At 41.3% G+C, this 23,263-nt stretch overlaps 1 protein-coding gene, 4 long non-coding RNA genes and 2 pseudogenes across 5 annotated transcripts; all 7 read right to left on the reverse strand.

The window, feature by feature from the left end:
- Positions 1-597: 597 nt before the first annotated feature.
- LOC117150121 lies at positions 598-2,553 on the reverse strand (annotated as a pseudogene).
- Positions 2,554-7,155: 4,602 nt separating this feature from the next.
- On the reverse strand, positions 7,156-7,609 carry LOC117150127. The gene is made up of 3 exons (XR_004460710.1): positions 7,515-7,609; positions 7,432-7,457; positions 7,156-7,296 (listed from the first exon to the last, which is right to left on the reverse strand). It is a non-coding gene; the product is annotated as an uncharacterized LOC117150127 (long non-coding RNA).
- Positions 7,610-9,190: 1,581 nt separating this feature from the next.
- On the reverse strand, positions 9,191-9,625 carry LOC117150129. Its single transcript, XR_004460712.1, has 3 exons — positions 9,531-9,625; positions 9,448-9,473; positions 9,191-9,313 (listed from the first exon to the last, which is right to left on the reverse strand). It is a non-coding gene; the product is annotated as an uncharacterized LOC117150129 (long non-coding RNA).
- Positions 9,626-11,243: 1,618 nt separating this feature from the next.
- Positions 11,244-11,680, reverse strand: LOC117150126. Its single transcript, XR_004460709.1, has 3 exons — positions 11,586-11,680; positions 11,503-11,528; positions 11,244-11,369 (listed from the first exon to the last, which is right to left on the reverse strand). It is a non-coding gene; the product is annotated as an uncharacterized LOC117150126 (long non-coding RNA).
- A 1,603-nt stretch (positions 11,681-13,283) lies between these two features.
- LOC117150128 lies at positions 13,284-13,735 on the reverse strand. Its single transcript, XR_004460711.1, has 3 exons — positions 13,641-13,735; positions 13,558-13,583; positions 13,284-13,424 (listed from the first exon to the last, which is right to left on the reverse strand). It is a non-coding gene; the product is annotated as an uncharacterized LOC117150128 (long non-coding RNA).
- Positions 13,736-17,363: 3,628 nt separating this feature from the next.
- On the reverse strand, positions 17,364-21,272 carry LOC117150122. Its single transcript, XM_033316940.1, has 5 exons — positions 21,091-21,272; positions 18,113-18,172; positions 17,664-17,915; positions 17,581-17,606; positions 17,364-17,461 (listed from the first exon to the last, which is right to left on the reverse strand). Exons 1-4 carry the CDS (start codon positions 21,246-21,248, stop codon positions 17,582-17,584), a joined length of 495 nt encoding a protein of 164 aa, XP_033172831.1. The 5' UTR covers positions 21,249-21,272; the 3' UTR covers positions 17,364-17,461; position 17,581.
- On the reverse strand, positions 21,246-23,211 carry LOC117150120 (annotated as a pseudogene).
- Between the last annotated feature and the right edge of the window lie 52 nt (positions 23,212-23,263).

Consider the following 23,263-nt stretch of genomic DNA (forward strand, 5'->3'; position numbering starts at 1 on the left):
TTCAAATTGATCATGTCGATCACTAAGCCGAGGATAAACTAATTAACTACGTTCTCATTATTGTTATGTTCAGCTCAAGTTTCTGCATCCATGTACATATACATATGCTTATAAAAATTCAGACGTGCTGCCCTACTGCCCTATTCCATCGAATCGACGATGGCGCGTGTGAGACACCCATCGATGGATCGACTCCATTTCATTTAACTATGTACTCTTATAAATGTAGAATTGCCGATTCGCATCTCGGGTAAATGTACACTAACACATATATGGTTTCTATGCGGCACTTGCTCATGCTCTACCATCGCACTCTTATGCGTCGCTTTAAATAAAAATGAATAATGGTATCGAGAACTGTCGAGCCTATGTACAGGATTCGTGGGGACGTGTTCGTGTAGGCGGTAATACAATATTATAATTTCAATTTAATTGAGTTAACTGAATCACGGAGACTGCTGTAATGCTGGCTGCTGATGCTTTGGTGGTTGCTGAAGTAAAAGTTGTTGTTGCGTATGTTGCCAGGGTTCGCCAGGGGATGCAGCTGAGCAGGGCCACACGGGCTGCACGCAGTGGCACAGCAGGCGCATTTGCATCTCAGCCAGGTTGCGACGACGACAGCGACGGGCGGGACGATGCCAGCGGGGCAGCGGGACGCCGTCACTTACGACGCTGGAAGACACGTTGCAGTGCCTTGCGCCAGAAAAAGCGATGCGATTTGTTCTTGGTGGGTGTCTGCGGGTCCTCTATTTGAGCAAGTGCCACACCCAAGTCCTCAACCAAGTCCAAATCGTTTTCGGGAGCGATGCGACGACGTGTAGGTGTAGCTGGCACTGTGCTGGCCGTGTTTGTCGAAATGGATGCGTGGGGATGTGGAGTGGGTGGTGCTGAGGCTGTGGTTACGAAGGGTGCAACCAAATAAGGTCCGTCCTTCAGTGCCGCCATTGCTGCAGCCGATATGGAAGCAATTGATGAGATGGAAGCCAAAGTAGCCACCGATGCCGAAGATTCTATATAGCCCCTGCCAACTTCTCCGTCTGCTGTTACTGCCGGTGTGATCCACCTTTTAGTGCTATTGCTCTTGTTCCTTTTCCTGTTCCGGTTCCTGCTAGAGCTCCCCCTCCATCTGCTGTTGCTGGCTGGGTGGCACGCAGCCAACAACCAGGTTGCATCGTATCTTATCTAAGCCACGGGTGCTGCAGACACTCCGCAGCGGTGGCACGCTTGTTCGGATCGAGCTCGAGCATGGGCTTAAGGAACGAAGCGAATGACATCCTTTTGCGACCACTCGTACTTCTCCAGAAGAACGTCCATTAGGCCCCAGGGCTTAAGGCCCGAGATATTTCGTAGCTCGCAGGAACGGGTAAACGACTTCGCCGCATAGGTGGCGTTTAACAAAATGTACCGCGTTATTGGACCCAGCAGCTCGATGATGTGGGCCAAATGGTCCTCGTCGCGGGTGTACGATTCGCCGGAGTGTGGCTCAAAAAGATAGTCACCGGTGGCCAGTTCGAATACCATGCATGCAGTGCTCCAGATATCCGCAGAGGTGTTATAGCCCGCACCGATAATAACTTCTAGTGACCGATATTGGCGCGTTTGAATGTCCTCAGTCAAGTGATTATTAACCCAACAAGATTTGCACAGATCGGCGATCTTTACGTTGACATTGCATTCCTCTAACGCCGGATCCTGTTTAGCCTTGTGCTTTGCTTGCGGCGGCGGAGGAAGTGTTGAAAGGGTTAGATCCGAATGCGGTCCATTCGTAGCCGAAGATGTATTCTCCACGGAGCGTGAGCGCACATGAGGCTCGTCCACGCACAGGAAGACATTCTCGGGCTTTATGTCCGTGTGGATGATCTGGCAGCACGTGTGAAGATAGTCAAGACCCTCCAGCACCTGGCGGGTAATAGCTTTGACGTTGGCCAGTGGAATACCGCGTAATTGGGACTTCCGTATGAGTTTCAGGAGATTGTCACCCAGCATCTCGAACACAATACAAATATGGGTGCCATTATGGCCGGTGATCTTGAAGTCGTCCAGCATCTGGACGGTTTTGCGACGGCGTGGATTCGATGGATCGGTCTCGCGCACCGTCTTGAGTATCTTTATTTCGTGCCTTATCGTCTTGTCAAAGTGCGGTGCCGACTTGAAAATTTTAATTGCCACATATCTCATTGCCTGCAAGTCCCAGCACAGCCAAACAGTAGAGTAGTCGCCACAGCTCAATTTACGGATGACATGGTAGCGATCTGCCGAAAAAAATTGCATTAATCTGCTGCTCTTCTCGAAAAGGAACAAAGTTCAACGGTTTGGGAAGAGTAGCGCAGTACAACTTAGGGAAATTAAATTACCAATGATCTTTTCGGATGGCTCATAATCCATTTTAGTTGCAACACTGTCACCTCACGACTGACCAAGCGCGACTAGACGAACGCGAGAGCTGCTCTCCGCTTAAATTCAATTAAAATACGACAGCGAATGCAGTTGAGTGCGTTTTCACGGGGCTACTTCTATATTACAGCACAAAGGCCTGAAAGGTATGGTATGGTGCCAAAATCAGTTGATTGGCATTTGGAAGCTCCAAATATTCTACTGACAATGTATATGAACTTGACGTTTATTACAAGGCCTGTTTTATATTTTGTAAACTCTAGCAGCTCCTATCAAATATAAAGTTTTTTTTTTGTAAATTTTCTTAATTGGAATCTACAGCATAGGCATACCAATATATACATTACTTATACATTACTTTACAATTTAAACTACTTTAACAATATTTAATTGTTGTTTTTTTTATTTCATGAAAAAATAATTATAATAATCTCGATGGGAGAGCCTTCTTTTTCTCGGGGGTGGATAAACCTTCTCGCCAGGGTGTTGGGGTGGGAACCTACCTAGTCGCCGCATATTACTTTCCGCATGGGTCCTCAATACAATACAAAAATACTAACTTGAACATTTCTAGTATTTCTGCCCGGCGATAGACTGGCGGCAAAAAAGATAATAGCCGATAGGCCCGCCAAAAAAAAAGGCGTGAAATATCGATAACGAGCTGCAGGGAAATTGATAGCATATCGATATTCCGCCGTGCCTTTGAGCTATAGAAAAAGCCCGCCTACGCGCCTAACCCAAAGTGAAGCCAGCAGCAACAACAACGACAACACTAAACCCGCGGCTCTTCCGTTGCTATGTTCCAAAAACAAAGGGCCTCCTAATTAGTTACAAAACGTACCTGAAAAACAAAATATTAATGCAACCATAAAAACAATTATAATACTCACCACCAGATTAGCTTCCACCTAATGTACCTGAAAAACAAAAACAAAAATTAATGCAATAATTATAAAAACAAAAAAATTATAAATATAATACTTACCTCCCACCAAATGTACCTGAAAAAACACAAAATTACACAATCAAATAACAAATATAATACTCACCCAATCTCTAATTTTACTTCCATTTCCATGGCTGCTCCCATAAACTTTCAGCTTGACGAGCGCCAACAGAGAGCTGACGCCAAAAGCTAAAAGCAAACAATCAACAACAAATTAAATAAACAAAATTAAATCAAATAAAGCACTTACCGCACCGACCGCAGACAATAGCTTACCTACAGCCTATGCATTAGATAAGAGGAGATGGGCCCACCAATCGTAAAACAAAATCGCCAATTTTTGCGCCTTTTAACACAAAAAATCGACAATATTACGATGCCGTCTCCACCTCCTGATGCCACTGCTTCAATAAGGATCACTAGCGCAGAGCTGACGCCACACAAATAAACCGCATTATTTGTCCTCGAATTGTATACTTTTCCTCAGTATCGCATCTCCCACGAATTTTCCGCTAACCTACAACGAAAGGAAAATAAATAAGAATATGATACAAAAGATAATTAATTAAGGACAAAGCAAACCGGACAGGCAAATTAACAGGCGACAACAGGCGGCTCCATCTTGCTAACGATAAGCATGCAACTGCTTTTTCCAAGATTGTAAACTCTGAAACAAGGAAGCACAAGCTAATACTGGGAATTAATTACTTTAACAAAACACTTATCTAATTGCCAACTCGACGACACTAAACCCGCGGCTCTTCCGTTGCTATGTTTCAAAAACAAAGGGCCTCCTAATTAGTTACAAAACGTACCTGAAAAACAAAATATTAGTGCAACCATAAAAACAATTATAATACTCACCACCAGATTAGCTTCCACCTAATGTACCTAAAAAAAAACAAAAACAAAAATTAATGCAATAATTATAAAAACAAACACAATTATTTTTAAACACAAAAAGTTGACAATTTTATGATGCCGTCTCCTTCTCCTGACGCCACTGCATTAATAAGGATAATTAGCGCGGTGCTGTTGCCACATTAATAAGCTGCAAAATTTGTCCTTAAAACGAATATTTCTCCTCAGTATCGTATCTTCAACGAATTCTCCGCTAACAATATTACGATGCCGTCTCCACCTCCTGATGCCACTGCATTATCAAGGATCACTAGCGCGGAGCTGACACCACATTTAAAAGCCTCAAAATCCTTCCCTAAATTGCATAATTTTCCGCAGTATCGTATGTTCAATAATCTTCCGATAACCTTTAAGGAAAGGAAAATCAATAAGAATACTATACAAAATTAATCAAGGACACACAGAAAAACGCAAACCTTGCCAGGCAAACTAGCAGATACATATATGCGACTCCATCCTCCTGACGCCACGCACGTAAATCCTTCAACGCAACCGACAACAAGAGACAGGCACCGCAAAAACAAAACAAAATAGTTTCGCGATTTTAAACACAAAAAGTTGACAATTTTATGATGCCGTCTCCTTCTCCTGACGCCACTGCATTAATAAGGATAATTAGCGCGGTGCTGTTGCCACATTAATAAGCTGCAAAATTTGTCCTTAAAACGAATATTTCTCCTCAGTATCGTATCTTCAACGAATTCTCCGGTAACCTGCAATAAAAGGAAAATAAATAAGAATTCGATACAAAAATTACTCAAGAGCATATAGACAATAACAAACCGGACAGACAAAGTAGCAGATGATAATAGACGGCTCCATCCTGCTGATGTCAAGCACGCAGCTCCAGTTTCCAAGACTACAACTATTGAAACAAGGGAACACAAGCTATTACTGGGAAATATATATTTATAATATAATACTTATCTAATTGCCAACTTGATGACTCCAAAATCGCGGCATTCCAGCTGCAATAACACAATAAAAAGGGCCCCCAAGTTAGCCCTCACAAAACGTACCTGAAAAGCAAAAAAATCAACGCAATTATAAAAGCAATACAATACTCACCCCAGACTAGCTTCCTCCTTAAGTACCTGAAAAACAATAACAAACGCAACTTTATAAACAAATATACACAAATATAATACTTACCTTAAATTAAATTCCACTCAATGTACCTGAAACAACAAAAATTAATGCAATCATAAAAAACAAATAACATATATAATACTTACCAAATACAATTCTTACATTCATTTCCATGCCTATCACGTTGCGGCGGCCCTCTGCAACAAATCTCGAACCGGCGGCCCCAAGCTGCCAATCCTGACGCTATGGCCACAAGACGCGGACCTGGCTTTCCTCGGTGATAGACCGAGCTACAATCCTCACTGACGACTTCTCTGCCACGAGACGAACGCCACCACCATAAGCCAGCAGCTCAATAAAAATGCAATGACAGCTGACGGCCGGCAATTTGCATCTGCAATACAAACGAACTCATTAAACAATTGCATAAATCTGCCACTGACGATATAACGGATCTTCACCAAATGACGGCGGCGCGGGATGCTGCTACCGAGAACAATTCACCTGCAACTCCGGCCGGACAAACTTGTTACAAGTGGCCCACTTCCAGCGGCCGCAACAGTCCACAGCCAACACACAACAAAAACTCACCTGTGATGACTCCTTAGGCTCCTCAGCGACTCGATGCTTCCGTCCTTCTGGCGGGTGTACCTGAAAAGAAATAAATTACACAATGTTAGTCCTAAATTTCAATGTTTTTTGTAAAATCACTACAATTTATTAATGTAAACAAAATATGCAAGACGATAATGTTACCAGTCCATGTCTATAATCTAAAGCTTACAAAAAAATACTAACTTAATATTAAATACTAACTATGTCCAAGCCCCAAACTAACCTCATGCAATGTTAATCTCTAAATTCAAATAATTGTACCTACATATTGCATAAAATGTAATCAAAGGCAAAATAAACCTCCACCTACAAAGTAAAAATTAAAATCTCCCAGATCGACGAGCGTCTACATTAGTTGACGCTAAAATCTGAAAACAAAACAATAAACCAATAAGAAATTTAAAAAAAACAATCAAATATTGCTCTACCTCCTTGACCACAGCCAACTGGTGATCCAATGCAACCAACAAGAAGAGGCGGTCTCAGCAAAAGAAAAACAAAAGCGGCAGCTTTCGCGATTATAAACACAAAAAATTGACAATTTTACGACGCCGTCTCCACCTCCTGATGCCACTGCATTATCAAGGATCACTATCGCGGAGCTGACACCACATTTAAAAGCCTCAAAATCCTTCCCTAAATTGCATAATTTTCCGCAGTATCGTATGTTCAATAATCTTCCGATAACCTTTAAGGAAAGGAAAATCAATAAGAATACTATACAAAATTAATCAAGGACACACAGAAAAACGCAAAACTTGCCAGGCAAACTAGCAGGATACATATATGCGACTCCATCCTCCTGACGCCACGCACGTAAATCCTTCAACGCAACAGACAACAAGAGACAGGCACCGCAAAAACAAAACAAAATCGCCAACTTTCGCGATTTTAAACACAAAAAGTTGACAATTTTATGATGCCGTCTCCTTCTCCTGACGCCACTGCATTAATAAGGATAATTAGTGCGGTGCTATCTTCAACGTATCGTATCGTATCGTATCTTCAACGAATTCTCCGCTAACCTGCAATAAAAGGAAAATAAATAAGAATTCGATACAAAAATTACTCAAGAGCATATAGACAATAACAAACCGGACAGACAAAGTAGCAGATGATAATAGACGGCTCCATCCTGCTGATGTCAAGCACGCAGCTCCAGTTTCCAAGACTACAACTATTGAAACAAGGGAACACAAGCTATTACTGGGAAATATATATTTATAATATAATACTTATCTAATTGCCAACTTGATGACTCCAAAATCGCGGCATTCCAGCTGCAATAACACAATAAAAAGGGCCTCCAAGTTAGCCCTCACAAAACGTACCTGAAAAGCAAAAAAAAATCAACGCAATTATAAAAGCAATACAATACTCACCCCAGACTAGCTTCCTCCTTAAGTACCTGAAAAACAATAACAAACGCAACTTTATAAACAAATATACACAAATATAATACTTACCTTAAATTAAATTCCACTCAATGTACCTGAAACAACAAAAATTAATGCAATCATAAAAAACAAATAACATATATAATACTTACCAAATACAATTCTTACATTCATTTCCATGCCTATCACGTTGCGGCGGCCCTCTGCAACAAATCTCGAACCGGCGGCCCCAAGCTGCCAATCCTGACGCTATGGCCACAAGACGCGGACCTGGCTTTCCTCGGTGATAGACCGAGCTACAATCCTCACTGACGACTTCTCTGCCACGAGACGAACGCCACCACCATAATGCCAGCAGCTCAATAAAAATGCAATGACAGCTGACGGCCGGCAATTTGCATCTGCAATACAAACGAACTCATTAAACAATTGCATAAATCTGCCACTGACGATATAACGGATATTCACCAAATGACGGCGGCGCAGGATGCTGCTACCGAGAACAATTCACCTGCAACTCCGGCCGGACAAACTTGTTGCAAGTGGCCCACTTAAAGCGGCCGCAACAGTCCACAGCCAACACACAACCAAAACTCACCTGTGATGACTCCTTAGGCTCCTCAGCGACTCGATGCTTCCGTCCTTCTGGCGGGGGTACCTGAAAAGAAATAAATTACACAATGTTAGTCCTAAATTTCAATGTTTTTTGTAAAATCACTACAATTTATTAATGTAAACAAAATATGCAAGACGATAATGTTACCAGTCCATGTCTCTGTCTATAATCTAAAGCTTACAAAAAAATACTAACTTAATATTAAATACTAACTATGTCCAAGCCCCAAACTAACCTCATGCAATGTTAATCTCTAAATTCAAATAATTGTACCTACATATTGCATAAAATGTAATCAAAGGCAAAATAAACCTCCACCTACAAAGTAAAAATTAAAATCTCCCAGATCGACGAGCGTCTACATTAGTTGACGCTAAAATCTGAAAACAAAACAATAAACCAATAAGAAATTTAAAAAAAACAATCAAATATTGCTCTACCTCCTTGACCACAGCCAACTGGTGATCCAATGCAACCAACAAGAAGAGGCGGTCTCAGCAAAAGAAAAACAAAAGCGGCAGCTTTCGCGATTATAAACACAAAAAATTGACAATTTTACGACGCCGTCTCCACCTCCTGATGCCACTGCATTATCAAGGATCACTATCGCGGAGCTGACACCACATTTAAAAGCCTCAAAATCCTTCCCTAAATTGCATAATTTTCCGCAGTATCGTATGTTCAATAATCTTCCGATAACCTTTAAGGAAAGGAAAATCAATAAGAATACTATACAAAATTAATCAAAGACACACAGAAAAACGCAAAACTTGCCAGGCAAACTAGCAGGATACATATATGCGACTCCATCCTCCTGACGCCACGCACGTAAATCCTTCAACGCAACCGACAACAAGAGACAGGCACCGCAAAAACAAAACAAAATCGCCAACTTTTAAACACAAAAAGTTGACAATTTTATGATGCCGTCTCCTTCTCCTGACGCCACTGCATTAATAAGGATAATTAGTGCGGTGCTATCTTCAACGTATCGTATCGTATCGTATCTTCAACGAATTCTCCGCTAACCTGCAATAAAAGGAAAATAAATAAGAATTCGATACAAAAATTACTCAAGAGCATATAGACAATAACAAACCGGACAGACAAAGTAGCAGATGATAATAGACGGCTCCATCCTGCTGATGTCAAGCACGCAGCTCCAGTTTCCAAGACTACAACTATTGAAACAAGGGAACACAAGCTATTACTGGGAAAAATATATTTATAATATAATACTTATCTAATTGCCAACTTGATGACTCCAAAATCGCGGCATTCCAGCTGCAATAACACAATAAAAAGGGCCTCCAAGTTAGCCCTCACAAAACGTACCTGAAAAGCAAAAAAAATCAACGCAATTATAAAAGCAATACAATACTCACCCCAGACTAGCTTCCTCCTTAAGTACCTGAAAAACAATAACAAACGCAACTTTATAAACAAATATACACAAATATAATACTTACCTTAAATTAAATTCCACTCAATGTACCTGAAACAACAAAAATTAATGCAATCATAAAAAACAAATAACATATATAATACTTACCAAATACAATTCTTACATTCATTTCCATGCCTATCACGTTGCGGCGGCCCTCTGCAACAAATCTCGAACCGGCGGCCCCAAGCTGCCAATCCTGACGCTATGGCCACAAGACGCGGACCTGGCTTTCCTCGGTGATAGACCGAGCTACAATCCTCACTGACGACTTCTCTGCCACGAGACGAACGCCACCACCATAAGCCAGCAGCTCAATAAAAATGCAATGACAGCTGACGGCCGGCAATTTGCATCTGCAATACAAACGAACTCATTAAACAATTGCATAAATCTGCCACTGACGATATAACGGATCTTCACCAAATGACGGCGGCGCGGGATGCTGCTACCGAGAACAATTCACCTGCAACTCCGGCCGGACAAACTTGTTGCAAGTGGCCCACTTCCAGCGGCCGCAACAGTCCACAGCCAACACACAACAAAAACTCACCTGTGATGACTCCTTAGGCTCCTCAGCGACTCGATGCTTCCGTCCTTCTGGCGGGGGTACCTGAAAAGAAATAAATTACACAATGTTAGTCCTAAATTTCAATGTTTTTTGTAAAATCACTACAATTTATTAATGTAAACAAAATATGCAAGACGATAATGTTACCAGTCCATGTCTATAATCTAAAGCTTACAAAAAAATACTAACTTAATATTAAATACTAACTATGTCCAAGCCCCAAACTAACCTCATGCAATGTTAATCTCTAAATTCAAATAATTGTACCTACATATTGCATAAAATGTAATCAAAGGCAAAATAAACCTCCACCTACAAAGTAAAAATTAAAATCTCCCAGATCGACGAGCGCCTACATTAGTTGACGCTAAAATCTGAAAACAAAACAATAAACCAATAAGAAATTAAACAAAACAATCAAATATTGCTCTTACCTCCTTGACCACAGCCAACTGGTGATCCAATGCAACCAACAAGAAGAGGCGGTCTCAGCAAAAGAAAAACAAAAGCGGCAGCTTTCGCGAATTTAAACACAAAAAATTGACAATTTTACGACGCCGTCTCCACCTCCTGATGCCACTGCATTATCAAGGATCACTAGCGCGGAGCTGACACCACATTTAAAAGCCTCAAAATCCTTCCCTAAATTGCATAATTTTCCGCAGTATCGTATGTTCAATAATCTTCCGATAACCTGTAAGGAAATGAAAATTAATAAGAATACTATACAAAATTAATCAAGGACACACAGAAAAACGCAAAACTTGTCAGGCAAACTAGCATATATGGTACATATATGCGACTCCATCCTCCTGACGCCACGCACGTAAATCCTTCAACGCAACCGACAACAAGAGACAGGCACCGCAAAAACAAAACAAAATCGCCAACTTTCGCGATTTTAAACACAAAAAGTTGACAATTTTATGATGCCGTCTCCTTCTCCTGACGCCACTGCATTAATAAGGATAATTAGCGCGGTGCTGTTGCCACATTAATAAGCTGCAAAATTTGTCCTTAAAACGAATATTTCTCCTCAGTATCGTATCTTCAACGAATTCTCCGCTAACCTGCAATAAAAGGAAAATAAATAAGAATTCGATACAAAAATTACTCAAGAGCATATAGACAATAACAAACCGGACAGACAAAGTAGCAGATGATAATAGACGGCTCCATCCTGCTGATGTCAAGCACGCAGCTCCAGTTTCCAAGACTACAACTATTGAAACAAGGGAACACAAGGTATTACTGGGAAATATATATTTATAATATAATACTTATCTAATTGCCAACTTGATGACTCCAAAATCGCGGCATTCCAGCTGCAATAACACAATAAAAAGGGCCTCCAAGTTAGCCCTCACAAAACGTACCTGAAAAGCAAAAAAATCAACGCAATTATAAAAGCAATACAATAATCACCCCAGACTAGCTTCCTCCTTAAGTACCTGAAAAACAATAACAAACGCAACTTTATAAACAAATATACACAAATATAATACTTACCTTAAATTAAATTCCACTCAATGTACCTGAAACAACAAAAATTAATGCAATCATAAAAAACAAATAACATATATAATACTTACCAAATACAATTCTTACATTCATTTCCATGCCTATCACGTTGCGGCGGCCCTCTGCAACAAATCTCGAACCGGCGGCCCCAAGCTGCCAATCCTGACGCTATGGCCACAAGACGCGGACCTGGCTTTCCTCGGTGATAGACCGAGCTACAATCCTCACTGACGACTTCTCTGCCACGAGACGAACGCCACCACCATAAGCCAGCAGCTCAATAAAAATGCAATGACAGCTGACGGCCGGCAATTTGCATCTGCAATACAAACGAACTCATTAAACAATTGCATAAATCTGCCACTGACGATATAACGGATCTTCACCAAATGACGGCGGCGCGGGATGCTGCTACCGAGAACAATTCACCTGCAACTCCGGCCGGACAAACTTGTTGCAAGTGGCCCACTTCCAGCGGCCGCAACAGTCCACAGCCAACACACAACAAAAACTCACCTGTGATGACTCCTTAGGCTCCTCAGCGACTCGATGCTTCCGTCCTTCTGGCGGGGGTACCTGAAAAGAAATAAATTACACAATGTTAGTCCTAAATTTCAATGTTTTTTGTAAAATCACTACAATTTATTAATGTAAACAAAATATGCAAGACGATAATGTTACCAGTCCATGTCTATAATCTAAAGCTTACAAAAAAATACTAACTTAATATTAAATACTAACTATGTCCAAGCCCCAAACTAACCTCATGCAATGTTAATCTCTAAATTCAAATAATTGTACCTACATATTGCATAAAATGTAATCAAAGGCAAAATAAACCTCCACCTACAAAGTAAAAATTAAAATCTCCCAGATCGACGAGCGTCTACATTAGTTGACGCTAAAATCTGAAAACAAAACAATAAACCAATAAGAAATTTAAAAAAAACAATCAAATATTGCTCTACCTCCTTGACCACAGCCAACTGGTGATCCAATGCAACCAACAAGAAGAGGCGGTCTCAGCAAAATAAAAACAAAAGCGGCAGCTTTCGCGATTATAAACACAAAAAATTGACAATTTTACGACGCCGTCTCCACCTCCTGATGCCACTGCATTATCAAGGATCACTAGCGCGGAGCTGACACCACATTTAAAAGCCTCAAAATCCTTCCCTAAATTGCATAATTTTCCGCAGTATCGTATGTTCAATAATCTTCCGATAACCTGTAAGGAAATGAAAATTAATAAGAATACTATACAAAATTAATCAAGGACACACAGAAAAACGCAAAACTTGTCAGGCAAACTAGCATATATGGTACATATATGCGACTCCATCCTCCTGACGCCACGCACGTAAATCCTTCAACGCAACCGACAACAAGAGACAGGCACCGCAAAAACAAAACAAAATCGCCAACTTTCGCGATTTTAAACACAAAAAGTTGACAATTTTATGATGCCGTCTCCTTCTCCTGACGCCACTGCATTAATAAGGATAATTAGCGCGGTGCTGTTGCCACATTAATAAGCTGCAAAATTTGTCCTTAAAACGAATATTTCTCCTCAGTATCGTATCTTCAACGAATTCTCCGCTTACCTGCAATAAAAGGAAAATAAATAAGAATTCGATACAAAAATTACTCAAGAGCATATAGACAATAACAAACCGGACAGACAAAGTAGCAGATGATAATAGACGGCTCCATCCTGCTGATGTCAAGCACGCAGCTCCAGTTTCCAAGACTACAACTATTGAAACAAGGGAACACAAGCTATTACTGGGAAATATATATTTATAATATAATACTTATCTAATTGCCAACTTGATGACTCCAAAATCGCGGCATTCCAGCTGCAATAACACAATAAAAAGGGCCTCCAAGTTAGCCCTCACAAAACGTACCTGAAAAGCAAAAAAATCAACGCAATTATAAAAGCAATACAATAATCACCCCAGACTAGCTTCCTCCTTAAGTACCTGAAAAATAATAACAAACGCAACTTTATAAACAAATATACACAAATATAATACTTACCTTAAATTAAATTCCACTCAATGTACCTGAAACAACAAAAATTAATGCAATCATAAAAAACAAATAACATATATAATACTTACCAAATACAATTCTTACATTCATTTCCATGCCTATCACGTTGCGGCGGCCCTCTGCAACAAATCTCGAACCGGCGGCCCCAAGCTGCCAATCCTGACGCTATGGCCACAAGACGCGGACCTGGCTTTCCTCGGTGATAGACCGAGCTACAATCCTCACTGACGACTTCTCTGCCACGAGACGAACGCCACCACCATAAGCCAGCAGCTCAATAAAAATGCAATGACAGCTGACGGCCAGCAATTTGCATCTGCAATACAAACGAACTCATTAAACAATTGCATAAATCTGCCACTGACGATATAACGGATCTTCACCAAATGACGGCGGCGCGGGATGCTGCTACCGAGAACAATTCACCTGCAACTCCGGCCGGACAAACTTGTTGCAAGTGGCCCACTTCCAGCGGCCGCAACAGTCCACAGCCAACACACAACAAAAACTCACCTGTGATGACTCCTTAGGCTCCTCAGCGACTCGATGCTTCCGTCCTTCTGGCGGGGGTACCTGAAAAGAAATAAATTACACAATGTTAGTCCTAAATTTCAATGTTTTTTGTAAAATCACTACAATTTATTAATGTAAACAAAATATGCAAGACGATAATGTTACCAGTCCATGTCTCTGTCTATAATCTAAAGCTTACAAAAAATACTAACTTAATATTAAATACTAACTATGTCCAAGCCCCAAACTAACCTCATGCAATGTTAATCTCTAAATTCAAATAATTGTACCTACATATTGCATAAAATGTAATCAAAGGCAAAATAAACCTCCACCTACAAAGTAAAAATTAAAATCTCCCAGATCGACGAGCGTCTACATTAGTTGACGCTAAAATCTGAAAACAAAACAATAAACCAATAAGAAATTTAAAAAAAACAATCAAATATTGCTCTACCTCCTTGACCACAGCCAACTGGTGATCCAATGCAACCAACAAGAAGAGGCGGTCTCAGCAAAAGAAAAACAAAAGCGGCAGCTTTCGCGATTATAAACACAAAAAATTGACAATTTTACGACGCCGTCTCCACCTCCTGATGCCACTGCATTATCAAGGATCACTATCGCGGAGCTGACACCACATTTAAAAGCCTCAAAATCCTTCCCTAAATTGCATAATTTTCCGCAGTATCGTATGTTCAATAATCTTCCGATAACCTTTAAGGAAAGGAAAATCAATAAGAATACTATACAAAATTAATCAAGGACACACAGAAAAACGCAAAACTTGCCAGGCAAACTAGCAGGATACATATATGCGACTCCATCCTCCTGACGCCACGCACGTAAATCCTTCAACGCAACCGACAACAAGAGACAGGCACCGCAAAAACAAAACAAAATCGCCAACTTTCGCGATTTTAAACACAAAAAGTTGACAATTTTATGATGCCGTCTCCTTCTCCTGACGCCACTGCATTAATAAGGATAATTAGTGCGGTGCTATCTTCAACGTATCGTATCGTATCGTATCTTCAACGAATTCTCCGCTAACCTGCAATAAAAGGAAAATAAATAAGAATTCGATACAAAAATTACTCAAGAGCATATAGACAATAACAAACCGGACAGACAAAGTAGCAGATGATAATAGACGGCTCCATCCTGCTGATGTCAAGCACGCAGCTCCAGTTTCCAAGACTACAACTATTGAAACAAGGGAACACAAGCTATTACTGGGAAATATATATTTATAATATAATACATATCTAATTGCCAACTTGATGACTCCAAAATCGCGGCATTCCAGCTGCAATAACACAATAAAAAGGGCCTCCAAGTTAGCCCTCACAAAACGTACCTGAAAAGCAAAAAAATCAACGCAATTATAAAAGCAATACAATACTCACCCCAGACTAGCTTCCTCCTTAAGTACCTGAAAAACAATAACAAACGCAACTTTATAAACAAATATACACAAATATAATACTTACCTTAAATTAAATTCCACTCAATGTACCTGAAACAACAAAAATTAATGCAATCATAAAAAACAAATAACATATATAATACTTACCAAATACAATTCTTAAATTCATTTCCATGCCTATCACGTTGCGGCGGCCCTCTGCAACAAATCTCGAACCGGCGGCCCCAAGCTGCCAATCCTGACGCTATGGCCACAAGACGCGGACCTGGCTTTCCTCGGTGATAGACCGAGCTACAATCCTCACTGACGACTTCTCTGCCACGAGACGAACGCCACCACCATAAGCCAGCAGCTCAATAAAAATGCAATGACAGCTGACGGCCAACAATTTGCATCTGCAATACAAACGAACTCATTAAACAATTGCATAAATCTGCCACTGACGATATAACGGATCTTCACCAAATGACGGCGGCGCGGGATGCTGCTACCGAGAACAATTCACCTGCAACTCCGGCCGGACAAACTTGTTGCAAGTGGCCCACTTCCAGCGGCCGCAACAGTCCACAGCCAACACACAACAAAAACTCACCTGTGATGACTCCTTAGGCTCCTCAGCGACTCGATGCTTCCGTCCTTCTGGCGGGGGTACCTGAAAAGAAATAAATTACACAATGTTAGTCCTAAATTTCAATGTTTTTTGTAAAATCACTACAATTTATTAATGTAAACAAAATATGCAAGACGATAATGTTACCAGTCCATGTCTATAATCTAAAGCTTACAAAAAAATACTAACTTAATATTAAATACTAACTATGTCCAAGCCCCAAACTAACCTCATGCAATGTTAATCTCTAAATTCAAATAATTGTACCTACATATTGCATAAAATGTAATCAAAGGCAAAATAAACCTCCACCTACAAAGTAAAAATTAAAATCTCCCAGATCGACGAGCGTCTACATTAGTTGACGCTAAAATCTGAAAACAAAACAATAAACCAATAAGAAATTTAAAAAAAACAATCAAATATTGCTCTACCTCCTTGACCACAGCCAACTGGTGATCCAATGCAACCAACAAGAAGAGGCGGTCTCAGCAAAAGAAAAACAAAAGCGGCAGCTTTCGCGATTATAAACACAAAAAATTGACAATTTTACGACGCCGTCTCCACCTCCTGATGCCACTGCATTATCAATGATCACTATCGCGGAGCTGACACCACATTTAAAAGCCTCAAAATCCTTCCCTAAATTGCATAATTTTCCGCAGTATCGTATGTTCAATAATCTTCCGATAACCTTTAAGGAAAGGAAAATCAATAAGAATACTATACAAAATTAATCAAGGACACACAGAAAAACGCAAAACTTGCCAGGCAAACTAGCAGGATACATATATGCGACTCCATCCTCCTGACGCCACGCACGTAAATCCTTCAACGCAACCGACAACAAGACCAAGGCACCGCAAAAACAAAACAAAATCGCCAACTTTCGCGATTTTAAACACAAAAAGTTGACAATTTTATGATGCCGTCTCCTTCTCCTGACGCCACTGCATTAATAAGGATAATTAGTGCGGTGCTATCTTCAACGTATCGTATCGTATCGTATCTTCAATGAATTCTCCGCTAACCTGCAATAAAAGGAAAATAAATAAGAATTCGATACAAAAATTACTCAAGAGCATATAGACAATAACAAACCGGACAGACAAAGTAGCAGATGATAATAGACGGCTCCATCCTGCTGATGTCAAGCACGCAGCTCCAGTTTCCAAGACTACAACTATTGAAACAAGGGAACACAAGCTATTACTGGGAAATATATATTTATGATATAATACTTATCTAATTGCCAACTTGATGACTCCAAAATCGCGGCATTCCAGCTGCAATAACACAATAAAAAGGGCCTCCAAGTTAGCCCTCACAAAACGTACCTGAAAAGCAAAAAAATTAACGCAATTATAAAAGCAATACAATACTCACCCCAGACTAGGTCCTTAAGTACCTGAAAAACAATAACAAACGCAACTATATAAACAAATATAATACTTACCTTAAATTAAATTCCACTCAAAGTACCTGAAACAACAAAAATTAATGCAATCATAAAAAACAAATAACATATATAATACTTACCAAATACTATTCTTACATTCATTTCCATGCCTATCACGTTGCGGCGGCCCTCTGCAACAAATCTCGAACCGGCGGCCCCAAGCTGCCAATCCTGACGCTATGGCCACAAGACGCGGCGCACCTGGCTTTCCTCGGTGATAGACCGAGCTACAATCCTCACTGACGACTTCTCTGCCACGAGACGAACGCCACCACCATAATGCCAGCAGCTCAATAAAAATGCAATGACAGCTGACGGCCGGCAATTTGCATCTGCAATACAAACGAACTCATTAAACAATTGCATAAATCTGCCACTGACGATATAACGGATCTTCACCAAATGACGGCGGCGCGGGATGCTGCTACCGAGAACAATTCACCTGCAACTCAGGCCGGACAAACTTGTTGCAAGTGGCCCACTTCCAGCGTCCGCAACAGTCCACAGCCAACACACAACAAAAACTCACCTGTGATGACTCCTTAGGCTCCTCAGCGACTCGATGCTTCCGTCCTTCTGGCGGGGGTACCTGAAAAGAAATAAATTACACAATGTTAGTCCTAAATTTCAATGTTTTTTGTAAAATCACTACAATTTATTATTGTAAACAAACTATGCAAGACGATAATGTTACCAGTCCATGTCTATAATCTAAAGCTTACAAAAAAATACTAACTTAATATTAAATACTAACTATGTCCAAGCCCCAAACTAACCTCATGCAATGTTAATCTCTAAATTCAAATAATTGTACCTACATATTGCATAAAATGTAATCAAAGGCAAAATAAACCTACCTACAAAGTAAAAATTAAAATCTCCCAGATCGACGAGCGTCTACATTAGTTGACGCTAAAATCTGAAAACAAAACAATAAACCAATAAGAAATTTAAAAAAAACAATCAAATATTGCTCTACCTCCTTGACCACAGCCAACTGGTGATCCAATGCAACCAACAAGAAGAGGCGGTCTCAGCAAAAGAAAAACAAAAGCGGCAGCTTTCGCGATTATAAACACAAAAAATTGACAATTTTACGACGCCGTCTCCACCTCCTGATGCCACTGCATTATCAAGGATCACTATCGCGGAGCTGACACCACATTTAAAAGCCTCAAAATCCTTCCCTAAATTGCATAATTTTCCGCAGTATCGTATGTTCAATAATCTTCCGATAACCTTTAAGGAAAGGAAAATCAATAAGAATACTATACAAAATTAATCAAGGACACACAGAAAAACGCAAAACTTGCCAGGCAAACTAGCAGGATACATATATGCGACTCCATCCTCCTGACGCCACGCACGTAAATCCTTCAACGCAACCGACAACAAGAGACAGGCACCGCAAAAACAAAACAAAATCGCCAACTTTCGCGATTTTAAACACAAAAAGTTGACAATTTTATGATGCCGTCTCCTTCTCCTGACGCCACTGCATTAATAAGGATAATTAGTGCGGTGCTATCTTCAACGTATCGTATCGTATCGTATCTTCAACGAATTCTCCGCTAACCTGCAATAAAAGGAAAATAAATAAGAATTCGATACAAAAATTACTCAAGAGCATATAGACAATAACAAACCGGACAGACAAAGTAGCAGATGATAATAGACGGCTCCATCCTGCTGATGTCAAGCACGCAGCTCCAGTTTCCAAGACTACAACTATTGAAACAAGGGAACACAAGCTATTACTGGGAAATATATATTTATAATATAATACTTATCTAATTGCCAACTTGATGACTCCAAAATCGCGGCATTCCAGCTGCAATAACACAATAAAAAGGGCCTCCAAGTTAGCCCTCACAAAACGTACCTGAAAAGCAAAAAAAATCAACGCAATTATAAAAGCAATACAATACTCACCCCAGACTAGCTTCCTCCTTAAGTATCTGAAAAACAATAACAAACGCAACTTTATAAACAAATATACACAAATATAATACTTACCTTAAATTAAATTCCACTCAATGTACCTGAAACAACAAAAATTAATGCAATCATAAAAAACAAATAACATATATAATACTTACCAAATACAATTCTTACATTAATTTCCATGCCTATCACGTTGCGGCGGCCCTCTGCAACAAATCTCGAACCGGCGGCCCCAAGCTGCCAATCCTGACGCTATGGCCACAAGACGCGGACCTGGCATTCCTCGGTGATAGACCGAGCTACAATCCTCACTGACGACTTCTCTGCCACGAGACGAACGCCACCACCATAAGCCAGCAGCTCAATAAAAATGCAATGACAGCTGACGGCCGGCAATTTGCATCTGCAATACAAACGAACTCATTAAACAATTGCATAAATCTGCCACTGACGATATAACGGATCTTCACCAAATGACGGCGGCGCGGGATGCTGCTACCGAGAACAATTCACCTGCAACTCAGGCCGGACAAACTTGTTGCAAGTGGCCCACTTCCAGCGTCCGCAACAGTCCACAGCCAACACACAACAAAAACTCACCTGTGATGACTCCTTAGGCTCCTCAGCGACTCGATGCTTCCGTCCTTTTGGCGGGGGTACCTGAAAAGAAATAAATTACACAATGTTAGTCCTAAATTTCAATGTTTTTTGTAAAATCACTACAATTTATTAATGTAAACAAAACATGCAAGACGATAATGTTACCAGTCCCCATGACTCTGTCTATAATCTAAAGCTTACAAAAAAAATACTAACTTATATTATATTTTTTTTCACATATGAGTATTGCAAACATTTAATTATATATACGTGATAGGGCAGAAAAATTTCATAAATTTTGTGTGGCTCTAGTCTTGATAAAGTGCCAAATTTTGTGTGTCTGTGTCTTGAACATTTATCTATTTGATAAAGCCGCAATTATTTTGCGCTTGCTCTACTATTTAATGTTGAACAATACGATTTTTTTGAGGCGGATGGTTTAATTAAGGATACTTTCACTTGTGGTTGTTACGTTATAGAAAAGCATTCGCTTTTCTATTTCAGGTTACGTGTTTAAGAGTTACTAATGCCATTTCAAATTGATCATGTCGATCACTAAGCCGAGGATAAACTAATTAACTACGTTTTCATTATTGTTATGTTCAGCATCCATGTACATATACATATGCTTATAAAAATTCAGACGCGCTGCCCTACTGCCCTATTCCATCGAATCGACGATGGCGCGTGTGAGACACCCATCGATGGATCGACTCCATTTCATTTAACTATGTACTCTTATAAATGTAGATTTGCCGATTCGCATCCCGGGTAAATGTACACTAACACATATATGGTTTCTATGCGGCACTTGCTCATGCTCTACCATCGCACTCTTATGCGTCGCTTTAAATAAAAATGAATAATGGTATCGAGAACTGTCGAGCCTATGTACAGGATTCGTGGGGACGTGTTCGTGTAGGCGGTAATACAAAATTATAATTTCAATTTAATTGAGTTAACTGGATCACGGAGACTGCTGTAATGCTGGCTGGCTGCTGATGCTTTGGTGGTTGCTGAAGTAAAAGTTGTTGTTGCGTATGTTGCCAGGGTTCGCCAGCGGATGCAGCTGAGCAGGGCCACGCGGGCTGCACGCAGTGGCACAGCAGGCGCAGATGCATCTCAGCCAGGTTGCGACGACGACAGCGACGGGCGGGACGATGCCAGCGGGGCAGCGGGACGCCGTCACTTACGACGCTGGAAGACACGTTGCAGTGCCTTGCGCCAGAAAAAGCGATGCGATTTGTTCTTGGTGGGTGTCTGCGGGTCCTCTATTTGAGCAAGTGCCACACCCAAGTCCTCAACCAAGTCCAAATCGTTTTCGGGAGCGATGCGACGACGTGTAGGTGTAGCTGGCACTGTGCTGGCCGTGTTTGTCGAAATGGATGCGTGGGGATGTGGAGTGGGTGGTGCTGAGGCTGTGGTTACGAAGGGTGCAACCAAATAAGGTCGGTCCTTCAGTGCCGCCATTGCTGCAGCCGATATGGAAGCAATTGATGAGATGGAAGCCAAAGTAGCCACCGATGCCGAAGATTCTATATAGCCCCTGCCAACTTCTCCGTCTGCTGTTACTGCCGGTGATCCACCTTTTAGTGCTATTGCTCTTGTTCCTTTTCCTGTTCCGGTTCCTGCTAGAGCTCCCCCTCCATCTGCTGTTGCTGGCTGGGTGCACGCAGCCAACAACCAGGTTGCATCGTATCTTATCTAAGCCACGGGTGCTGCAGACACTCCGCAGCGGTGGCACGCTTGTTCGGATCGAGCTCGAGCATGGGCTTAAGGAACGAAGCGAATGACGCCGCATCCTTTTGCGACCACTCGTACTTCTCCAGAAGAACGTCCATTAGGCCCCAGGGCTTAAGGCCCGAGATATTTCGTAGCTCGCAGGAACGGGTAAACGACTTCGCCGCATAGGTGGCGTTTAACAAAATGTACCGCGGTATTGGACCCAGCAGCTCGATGATGTGGACCAAATGGTCCTCGTCGCGGGTGTACGATTCGCCGGAGTGTGGCTCAAAAAGATAGTCACCGGTGGCCAGTTCGAATACCATGCATGCAGTGCTCCAGATATCCGCAGAGGTGTTATAGCCCGCACCGATAATAACTTCTAGTGACCGATATTGGCGCGTTTGAATGTCCTCAGTCAAGTGATTATTAACCCAACAAGATTTGCACAGATGGGCTATCTTTACGTTGACATTGCATTCCTCTAACGCCGGATCCTGTTTAGCCTTGTGCTTTGCTTGCGGCGCCGGAGGAAGTGTTGAAAGGGTTAGATCCGAATGCGGTCCATTCGTAGCTGAAGATGTATTCTCCACGGAGCGTGAGCGCACATGAGGCTCGTCCACGCACAGGAAGACATTCTCGGGCTTTATGTCCGTGTGGATGATCTGGCAGCACGTGTGAAGATAGTCAAGACCCTCCAGCACCTGGCGGGTAATAGCTTTGACGTTGGCCAGTGGAATACCGCGTAATTGGGACTTCCGTATGAGTTTCAGGAGATTGTCACCCAGCATCTCGAACACAATACAAATATGGGTGCCATTAAGGCCGGTGATCTTGAAGTCGTCCAGCATCTGGACGGTTTTGCGACGGCGTGGATTCGATGGATCGGTCTCGCGCACCGTCTTGAGTATCTTTATTTCGTGCCTTATCGTCTTGTCAAAGTGCGGTGCCGACTTGAAAATTTTAATTGCCACATATCTCATTGCCTGCAAGTCCCAGCACAGCCAAACAGTAGAGTAGTCGCCACAGCTCAATTTACGGATGACATGGTAGCGATCTGCCGAAAAAAATTGCATTAATCTGCTGCTCTTCTCGAAAAGGAACAAAGTTCAACGGTTTGGGAAGAGTAGCGCAGTACCACTTAGGGAAATTAAATTACCAATGATCTTTTCGGATGGCTCATAATCCATTTTAGTTGCAACACTGTCACCTCACGACTGACCAAGCGCGACTAGACGAACGCGAGAGCTGCTCTCCGCTTAAATTCAATTAAAATACGACAGCGAATGCAGTTGAGTGCGTTTTCACGGGGCTACTTCTATATTACAGCACAAAGGCCTGAAAGGTATGGTATGGTGCCAAAATCAGTTGATTGGCATTTGGAAGCTCCAAATATTCTACTGACAATGTATAT

The sequence above is a fragment of the Drosophila mauritiana genome, unplaced genomic scaffold, assembly GCF_004382145.1.
Source record: "Drosophila mauritiana strain mau12 unplaced genomic scaffold, ASM438214v1 Y_33, whole genome shotgun sequence".
NCBI lineage: Eukaryota > Metazoa > Arthropoda > Insecta > Diptera > Drosophilidae > Drosophila > Drosophila mauritiana.

Bases quoted from the DNA above. Each gene is read 5' to 3' on its own strand.
- LOC117150122 (XM_033316940.1), bottom strand. From the start codon at position 21,248: ATGCATCTGCGCCTGCTGTGCCACTGCGTGCAGCCCGCGTGGCCCTGC. The intron at 17,916-18,112 runs GTGAGTTTTTGT...TTTGTATTGCAG, and splicing joins AGCCTAAGGAGTCATCACAG to ATGCAAATTGCCGGCCGTCA. The intron at 17,607-17,663 runs GTAAGTATTATA...TTGTTGTTTCAG, and splicing joins GAATGTAAGAATAGTATTTG to GTACTTTGAGTGGAATTTAA.